Source organism: Melanerpes formicivorus, unplaced genomic scaffold (assembly GCF_026170545.1).
Source record: "Melanerpes formicivorus ecotype bairdi unplaced genomic scaffold, bMelFor1.0.p_v2 SCAF_144, whole genome shotgun sequence".
NCBI classification, from domain to species: domain Eukaryota; kingdom Metazoa; phylum Chordata; class Aves; order Piciformes; family Picidae; genus Melanerpes; species Melanerpes formicivorus.
The window spans coordinates 331,180-341,570 of NW_027142496.1; the positions used below are offsets into that span (position 1 = coordinate 331,180).

The 10,391-nt window shown below is 39.5% G+C and overlaps 1 protein-coding gene across 1 annotated transcript in view; it reads left to right on the top strand.

Annotated features, from left to right (window-relative positions):
- The window catches only part of FREM2 (FRAS1 related extracellular matrix 2), a 130,298-nt gene extending 121,396 nt beyond the window's left edge, over nt 1-8,902 (top strand). The window contains exons 21-24 of the mRNA XM_068168628.1: nt 484-610; nt 1,920-2,107; nt 2,957-3,103; nt 4,899-8,902. Coding sequence (XP_068024729.1) covers nt 484-610; nt 1,920-2,107; nt 2,957-3,103; nt 4,899-5,408 — 972 coding nt within the window. The 3' untranslated portion in view covers nt 5,409-8,902. The remainder of the gene's footprint in view (nt 1-483; nt 611-1,919; nt 2,108-2,956; nt 3,104-4,898) is intronic.
- The last annotated feature ends 1,489 nt before the right edge of the window (nt 8,903-10,391 follow it).

Sequence of the window (10,391 nt, forward strand, 5' to 3'; positions counted from 1 at the left end):
ACTCTGATATCCTGCAGTACATCAGAGGAACTGATACTTGCAAATAAATCCTCAGCAATGTGCACTTCCAAATAATTGGCAGAGGATCAAAAGCCAAGGTGGAGCTTGTGTGCAAGAATGAAAATGGGTTAAAGAAAACAGGTTGTGATGATTCAGAGGGAGACAAGTTATTGAGGGAAATATTTTCCTCATGTTACCCCCACACATAAATTGCCTTGGGCACCTTCTTGGCTGAGATTGGAAAAATGTGGTGGGAATAAACTAACCTAGAATCCTATCAAATATCACAGAGGTAGATAACACAAAGGTTGTATGCATGTGAAACGTATAGCAATATGTCCTGTCCAGTACAAAGAAATCTTTTTTGCTAAACTGTATTACTGCATGGAGCTGATAAATGATGTACACTGAGAGAAGATCATGATGTATTTTAGTAGTCATTAAAGAATATTTGTTGAAGAGCCTTATGTTGTTGTGTTTTAGGTCAGTGACCCAGTGGCTGCTGAGTTCAGCTTGAACACCCAGATGTTCCTCCTCTCCAAAAAGACACTGTGGCTATCTGATGGCTCAATGGGCTTTGGGCAAGAAAGTGATGTTGCTTTCTCAGAAGGTATAATTGTGTGCAGAAAATACACATTTAATATGTATTCCACACTATCAGTATCCTGCTTCAGTCAAAACAAGATAGAGTAAGGCTTTGGGCTTGCTGATTGTGTTCCTTTGCATTTGCCTTTTCTACCTGGCAGTTTACACTGGAGCTGTTGGCCAATCTGCACTGAAGCTGTTATGTTTGAGGATTACAGAACTGGTGCTATTTCTCATGAGCTGAGTGCTTTATAAACTTTGGCTGATATTGAGAACATTCCTAGTAGATGAGTAACTATTACGGTGTCTTTGTTGTAGGTGAGTGTACTAGGTGTGGCTGGGATGGGGCTGACTTTCTTAAATAGCAGCCATTACGGAGCCATGCTTTGCATCTGTGGCTGATAACATGCCACTGGCTACTGCTGAGCAGTGCTTGCCCAGCATCAAGGCCTTCTCCCTTCCCCCTGTCCTTCACTGAGTAGGCTGGGGGTGGGAAGACTGATTCAATTATTACATCTGTCAGTGGACCTAAGCAGTCACTTCATTTCTCTGTTTTGCTCATGTGCCTGTTTGTTACAGACACCTTGAATGTACAACCATCTTTTGTGATGTATTTGCACAGTCTCTTGAAGAGCAAGTACATGTTCTCTTTCTCACTCAAAGTCTACAGTTGCTCCAAATTCTTGTCAAAGCAACATGACATTTCTCCTTTCCTTCTCCATATTCTCAAACTTCCTAACCGTCTTCTGTCGTATGTGCTTGACCATGGGGCACAGTATCCTTTTCTTGCCTGTGTAGCAAGGGCCCAGGTTATATGTACAGGCCTGGCAAGCATGTCTTGCCTTAAACATTATCAGAGAGCTGAAATACAGTTACACAGCGGGGAGCAAAGTCTCAGAAAAGTTCTCTGTGACTTTTCATAGTGTTCATTTCACTTGCACAGTGTGCCAGTCTGACCAAGTATAAGTAACAGTATGCTACTGACATAAGAAAGAACAGCTCTTCAGCAAAGTCCTACAATTGTCAGAAAGCCAAAACCTACACTCTGATCTGGTGCAGAGGAGTACATAGTATTCCTTTAAGTTGCTTTTTGAGTGAAAAGCCCAATATAGTCCAGAATTAAAGTAGCCCCTGAACTGATTCAGGTTACAGCAACAGCAAACAGCCTCCTACTGCTACAGTGTGGGCTAGTGTGCACAGAAGAGCACCTGCTCTGGTCGTGGCATAGTCACATTGCACTGCACTAAGCTTATCAGCTAGGCTTATTAACTTCTCCTCAGTATTGTATTCGATGTTCCAGTGAATGGGATATGAACTGTGTGCACTGTTCACAGGTGATATCATATATGGTCGGGTGATGGTGGATCCAGTGCAGAATTTGGGTGATTCTTTCTACTGTAGCATCGAGAAGGTTTTCCTGTGCACAGGAGCTGATGGATATGTACCCAAATATAATCCATCCAACACTGAATATGGGTGCCTTGCAGATTCTCCATCCCTTCTGTACAGGTTTAAGATTGTGGTAAGTGTTGTAGTCCTGGGAGCATGCACACGTATGCTTTTTATTGTTTTTCTAACTTCATTTTTCTCCAAAAGCAGCTGTTCTTTAAAATGTTCTTGATGGCACCAAATTTTTTACTCAAATTCTGGGCTAACATGAACTGATGAAGGCAGTATCTTAAATTTCTCTCTCCTGGTTCTATTCTTAATCATTTTTGTGGACTTGCATCATTTAGAGTTTGACCTAAGTTAGAATCCCAAGACAGCTTTTTCTGTGTATGTCCATTGACCACAAAGTAAGTCTTAGGAGACATGCAGGTTAAGGACTGTATTTTATGTTTAGTCATCCAGAATGCAAGTGTATAAAGTTAGTCATACAGGTTAGTCCATAGGGAAAGAGAGATACCTCTGAAGCTGTTTTAGAATGTCTGAGATTATTTACCTTATAGAGTCAGCCCAGCTTTTAGAGAGTTAACTTTAAGTAAGATGATTGTCTAAGTATCTCAACTAACTTACATGAATCTTTGTTAATAGAAATGAAAGGTAGCTTCTTAAGAGTTCTTAACTTTTCTTTCAGGCCACATTTATGCATCTTTTATTTATTTCAGAGATGTATCTGTGGTTGTTCTATAGTGTTTCCTCCATGTATTTCAACAAGCTCTTCAGGCAAGAAATTAAATAGAATTTGGTGCAAGTCAGATATGATCACAACAGTTTCTCATCTCTTATCTCTTGATATTACAGTGGATTGCATAAAATGGAATGTGTAAATTACACATTTTATACATTGTGTATAAATATCACAACTGCTGTTCCTAAAAGAAACACATCTGTGTTTCACAAACTTTTTTTCCTTCCCATGGCCATGTAGGACAAAGCTCAGCCAGAGACGCAAGCCACAAGCTTTGGAAATGTGCTTTTTAATGCAAAGCTCGCAATAGATGATCCTGAAGCAATTCCCTTAGTTAAACAGCCAGGCTCTGATGGATTTAAAGTAGACTCAACTCCTCTGTTTCAGGTATGGTTTCTGTATCTTACTGGCAAGAGTACTGAACCAAGAAAAACTCACTTGCACAAGTGTTGTTAGCAGTAAGTCCTACTGAAGCCAATGGGAATGTTTATTCTGATTGCAGTAAGAAACAGAATTATAAATGCTATAAGATTTCTAGGTATAAAACCTGGAGCACTTACTAAAAGATTTCTGTGGGGATATTATGTTTTTCTCTTCCTTAATTCCACAATTTAACCAGAAATTACGCAGATTATTCTCATACATTCCTTCCAAAACTTGGGTAAGTTCCTTGTTGCACAACATAATTTTATTTTCCCTTCCTGTCTCACTTGTCAAAGACAAAAAATAAAAGAATCAGAAGCATTTATAGTGAACTTCATCAAAACCTAGTTGATACTCTGTGGGTTTTGTGCAATTCTTTCCTTGAAAACTTGCACAATGTGAAACATTCAAGCACAGGAAAATGTAGAAATTGACAACTAAAGGTACAACTACTTCGTAATTAAACATAGTCCTTCATCTGTGTACTTTATTCCCTTTTTTCTATATATCCCAGCCAGGAGTTGTCTCCTCTTTATTTATCTCTCTAGCATTTGCGAAACTGCATGCAAAACTCAACTGTATGAATTAGTAGAGAAGATATGGAAGAGACTAATATTACTCCTGGCCACTTCAGGATTAAAGGTCCCATTGTAAGCAATGGAGGATTCAAGAGAAAAGCCTACTTAGAGCATAAGAAGTATTTTGTAGTCTGACACCATGAAAATAAAATCTCTTTTTTTATAAGAATCCATTTCCAAGAATGCAGTGATTTTGGTCCTTATTCTGTCAAAAGAACTGGTTTACAAAGAAACATCATTATATCCTGAACAAAACTTGGAAAAACAGAAGTAAACCAGAAAATACATTATTTCTTACAATGACAAATCTTGGCTGCAACCACTGAAATTATCAGCCAGTGTTCAGACAATCCTTCTGGACCTTGTGGAAGCTACATTTACTGTGCATCCAGTACAGACAAGACAGATTCGAGGAAGATAGCATGTTACAATAGGAAAAATGTAATGGGTTTATGCTAAAAGAGGGAAGATTTTGACTACATACAAGGAAGCCTTTTTTTACAATGAGGGTGATGAAACACTGTAACAGGTTGCCCATAGAGGTGGTGGATGCCCTGTCCCTGGAAACATTCAAAGTCGCATTGGACAGGGCTCCAAGCCCCTATGGTTAAAACTGTCCCTGCTCATGGCAGGGGAGGTGGACTAGATGAACTTTAATGGTCCCTTCCAACCCCAAGCATTCTGTGATCTCAGACAGACTTCAAGGAATTATGGAATTACAAAATGAATGAGGTTGGCAGGGACCACTACAGACTGTCCATTCCATACCCATGATGAAGGTAAGGTCACCTAGAGCAGGCTGATGGGAAAAAATCCACATCCAGGGCCTAGCCATCTAGCAGACTGGCCTGAGAGGTCCTCTTCTGCAGCCTGGCTACAGCTGAGGTTCTTTATGTGGACATTGGTACTAACAGTACCAAAACAATGCCAAGGCTATGCTGCTTCTATCTGCACCTGACAGCCATAGAGCATGGCCTTGTTGAGGAATGGAGTCTACCAGCACTTAGAATTTTAGCAGAAAACATGATGCTTATCACACACACTGGCACATAGTGGGGGCTTATCTGTGAATTTTTGGAAGTACTTGTCCAGGCAATCAATTCAGAGCAGGGATTGATTTCCTCTGTGTAGAGTGCCATCTGGATTGTGTATGTGTCTAAACACAAAAAATGTCTTTCTAGGTGTCTTTGGGTAGAGAGTGGTATGTCCATACAATCTACACCGTACGTTCAAAAGGGAATGCTAACCATGGGATTGGCAAAAGAAGTGTGGAGCACCAGTACCACTCACTCTTTAGTGGTGGGATCCCAGGAGCATCCACACAGAGACGTCAGAAGAGGGGAGCTGAGCAGGACTCAGAACTTGTAAAAGATATTGGAGTGGAAAACAACCGAGGAACAAACATACAGCACATAGCACTAGATCGCACCGGCAAGAAGCAGGCTCATCAAAGGGAGGTTGCAGTCAATGGCATCCTCCCCAGAGAACTGAATAACCAAAGTGCAGGGGTCAGCATCATCACAATCATTGGTGGAGCTGCTGCCATTTTCCTTGCCATCTGCTTAATTGCAATCATTGTTTTGCTGCTAAAATGGAAACTAAATTCTGAGAAGGAAACGACAAAGGAGTCGGGCAGCGATGATCCCATGATGCCACCATATAATTACACCAGTGACAGCTCAGAGGTTTGATTCCAAGACTGAAGGATTCAAGCCAGCGTCTCCAGAGTGCCTCAAAAAAACAAAAAAGACTTGAACTGCACTTTGTTAGCAGTTAGCAGATCGTGGTGACTCATAAGGAGTTCATATGCTTCTAGGTGTACTTGAAATTTCTCATCCTGAGCTCATGCTGCCATTATCAACAACAGAATAATCCATACCAAGTCTTCCACTCTGCACAACAGGTAATCCTGATGCCCCTCTACCTTGCACTGACCTTCAGCTGCAATTCAAGGAACTGCATTGTAAGGAAGAGATTTGGGGTTGGTTCTTTGTTTGTTTCTTTGTTTGTTGTTGGCTTTTTGTTTGTTTTTATTATTGTTATTTTATGATGCTGCAAAAAAGCAGAAGAAACTATCCAAAGGTGCTATATTTCCTGTCTGCAATAAGAGAGGAAATCTGTTTCTTCAGAAACACAGAATACTTGAGAGGAGGAATCCTTACATTCTTCAGCTAAGTTTTGTACTGTTACTCATGAAGAACTCATTGCCTACAATTAGTCTGAAAGGTGATGAAATGTCTTAGGCATGAATCCTCCCTCCTGTAAGATTTTGAGTTCATTTAAGCTATACCATTGATTTATTATTGTTTATTTTTCATTATGTGTGACAACACCTTCAAGACAGCTAGATTAGACAGCATAACATTACAAACAATTGCATGTCACACACTTTTGTGCAAATTCTTATTCAGCTATTTGATCTGAGAATTTTTTTCCCCAATTTATGTTTATATAAAGCCAAAGAATGAAACAAATCCATGAAGGATTTGTTTTTTTCACAGAAACTGGACACTTATGTCCCTGTAAGTTTATAATGGATCATGAAAGTGTTGCAAAGTAAACGTTACCTGTCAGTGCCTATACACTGCTGGGAAACGGACGCATTAGTGTTTCAGTACCTAGAGAAGATGACAGAACTAGATTAAAAATGCAGAGGACAAGGTTCTGCCTGAACCAAGCCTAAGAATCATGATACTGAATCCAGCATGTGATTGTCAGTTGCCATATTAAATGGCAACTAAGTGAAGAAAAATTTAACATGTGATTGAATCGAGCAAGTATTCATTGACAAAGGTGCTGGGTCATTGTTGTGCGTTTTGTTTAACAAATTACTTACTTTTGCAAGAGTCATTCTAATTTTCTCTTAGCATGCTTGTTTGAGATAGCATGACAGCGTGGTGTTCCACACAAATTTGGATCAGCAGTGTCCCATGTCAGTTCTTATCCAAACAAGACCTATTCTGTCCCAATCCCATATCATGCTAAATGCTTGGATATGAATGCCAGGTAACTTTCAGGACAAATTGTCCCATTTGTCACACTAGTGTTATATATAAACAAGTCCATTCTTTGTGGTTACCTCTATGAACTCTATAAAATCTGAATCAGGATATTGAGGCTGTTGCTGTTCCCGTCCACCGTCTTGTGGTGGTTGGTACAGGCACCCCCCAAACTATCTTCAGCTGCAATACACTTGACATCTGGTGTTAAGAGGACCGTGCTGCAGCAATCTGAGTTAGCAGAACAGGATCCAACTTGGAAGCAGCCTGGCTGCAAGCACACAGTGCTGCCTCTGAACTAAAAAAGCCATTGAAAAAGTTTCCTGGCCTGGCAGTGGTGATCTGGCAATACAAATAGACCTAACCTGAACAATTGTTCTCTGAGCCATAAAGACTCGGAAATGTGGGGGTCTGCTAGCCTAGGAATGTCTGTTCTGTGATTAGGTTGGATGCGATGATCTTGAAGGTCTCTTCCAACCTGGTCTATTCTATTCTATTCTATTCTATTCTATTCTATTCTATTCTATTCATGGTACAGTATGAATACAGTCACGGAGGGACTCACACTGACATCTGTCTCTCTGAATTTATATTGTGACCTCACTTAATAAGATTTCATCAGTTTTTCACCAAATGAATCAGGTCAGACTCTATCCTACTTTTTCCAAGTTTTCTGAAGACTGTGATTCAGACTGCTTAATTGAAGGATATTTGCAGCAACCCAGGAGTCAAACTCCATTACTAAGATCATGCAGTCGTATTTTATTTTAATTAATCTGCATTCTAGCCTGAAAAATTTATCCACTAGACGTGCCCAGTGCAGTAGAGCTTTTCCCTAGTCACCTGACATTAATTTACTCTTTTAATGAAGTTCCTGGTTTTGTGAGTCATTATGTGTGCAAGATTGATCAAAGACTTAACCCACCCACAGATACTTTTGTATATCTCAAGTTCACCATTGAGTTGTGAATGTAATCTAAGATCAAATTTGCCTTTGTGCCTCTGTGTGGAATCACTATGACAATGAGAAAAGCAGACATTTTCTCACAGAACCTGCTTGTTTGGATAATAGCAGGCAGGAATTTTACAGTAAAATGGGACACATGTAAATAGTAGAACATTTTAATATTTATAAAATTCCTGGTTTGCATCAACAAAGAAAATCTTTTTAAAAAAATATACGAAACACAGAAATTAGGTGTTCATCAGTAAAATTGTTTTTCTGCTCTTGAATTTTAACAGAATGAAATATTGGTAAAGTTGCTTGCAGGTAAAGTCTTTTCTTAGGTATTATTTCTTTATATAAAATCTCATCAAAAACCTTGCGTTCTACAAGCAAAGTACTGAGCCCGGTAAACGATTTGATCTCTGCATCTGATTGCAACTCTGTTCAACGTTTAGGTTCATGGGGATTATCAAAGTAATGTTTTTCTAACAATATGTAAAGCAATACTGCAAACTTGGAATAGCAAAAGAAAACACTGCAAACACTGCAAACAAAAAAACCAAAGCAAACTCTGAAAAGCTGGACAAGCCTGAGTAAGATTTGTGAGTCAAATACCAAAGTTCTCTGCCTGAGAAGAAAATCCCAGTGTTTTCCATGAGGCTTGCTGGATTTGTCCCACTCTCAAGAAATTGGATTTCTTACAATTCAGTGAATACATCTGTAACATCTTGCCTTTTTTATTATTGCTTCAAGGTTTTAGATTTCAGCAAGATATTTTGGAGGCTTATTAACATTTTCCCTTCTGCTTAATAAGTGGCCTTGTTTATACTAACCTGGATAAGTGCCTCATTCACAGTTATGTGCATAAATATGTTAATATTTATCTATCCATGCAATAAACTGAGTGTACTTTATATATATATTTAATCTATTTCCAGATTATGTATTCAATCCTCTCTTCCCTGGAGAGGTTTATTCTGCTATCGGTGATACCATTTGTTAAACCATTTATACAGCAATCACTGTGTTTAATTTGTTATCAAGCTGTCAAATACCTTTCCATGCATATTTATTTGGAACAGTTCTTTGCTTATGTCTGTGGCTGTGATATTTGACATTTGTATCAGGAAAAAAAATAAAACTGTTTTGGTTGCTGAGCTAAAATCTGTGCGTGGATATCACACTGTGGAGAGGGATCAGTAGAGCAGTGGTAAGAAAAACGGATTTGTCACATTGATGAAAGAACATGAACTTACTCCTGTGTTTGCAATAAATCTCACTGCTTTGTTCCTGAACTGATTGTTTTCTGGTCATGAAGTGTTCAGCACAGGAGTTGTTTTTTAATCATTGTGGTTGCACTCATGTCTCAGAGGGGATTTTCTGTTGCTTTCAGGACATCAGAAATCTCTAGATAACTGCCCATCCTTTGCAGGTTGGATTGCCATGTCGCCGCATGTTGACAAGGCTTATTGTGCTAAACTCTAATGACAAGTGAAGGTGACTCTGCACCAAGCAACTCTCCTGTTCCTGCAGCACTGATGTTGCTGTCAGTTGTTTCTTTTGCCAGCTCATTAGACTTTTTTTTTCCCAGTGGCAAATATATCAGCCTAAAAATACATGAGACATAGACACAACATTTGATGTATACATACCATGGTGCAGAAAGAAAAGGGAACTCTGAAACTTTCTCCTCTTACCCTACTCTTTGTAAATTATATAAATTAATACAGAATCTGGTCACAGGACTATAGCACCATCAGTTTATCAAAGGGCATTGATTTCCCACTCTGAAATCATCCACAGTGATCTCGTCCACATTTGGTTTAGGCATTTAGTGGCATTCCAGTAAGACTAGTGTCCAAGATTATGCTTGAGGAGGTCCAGGATGACTCTCTCTTCACAGCCTAGTCATGGTTACATTTCAGAATTTGCAAGAATCATCATTTTTTTTAAGCATTCTCACTGTCTTTTGAAAGAGTAACTCAGCTCCTACCCCAAAAGAATTCAGCTCCTACCACTGAATACTTTATCTTGGACAGCTGTTCAGTAAATTACTCTCAAGCGATTGGCTGTTTAAGGTTTCGTTTCCTTATTATTTATCTCAGGAAATAGTGCACTCAGAGTTTATCTTCCACTACTCTTGCTTTGGTAAGTTACCACTGAATTCCAATAAAAATGATGGTAACAACTTAGAAGTTCTTACATGATGTATCTCATTTCATAGCCAATGTTCAAATGTGTGCTGGTTTCCTGCTGTCTCCTATTCCATGCATTTTCACTCTGCCCCATGGGTACTGGTCCACAGTACTGTCAAGCCCATGACAGTACTGCAGAGGCTGGATTAGGGTTAGGCTAATTGTTCAGAAGCCTCCAAACAGAGACAGAAGATCCAACTTCAGGGACAAAATGATGCTACATCAGGGGGCTGGCTTCATAGGAGTTGTTCTTCTATGCCTGTATCACATAGCAGCAGCACACAACAATTCTGTAGACCCCATCATCAACAGTGCACAGAGTCTCAGAGAGTCAGGATACCTCTGGTCTGCCATTGTCAAGATGTTGAAATACTTTCTGCAAACTTATTTTAGGTAGCACTTGCCCTGATCAGAAATAGAGACTCCTTGTAGCAGGAAGGGAAAGGTTTGTATCCATCCTCAAACAGCAGCAACTGCACAGGGATCTGCAGTGACTTCCCAGGCACATGGAAACTGCCTATACATCATGCATAC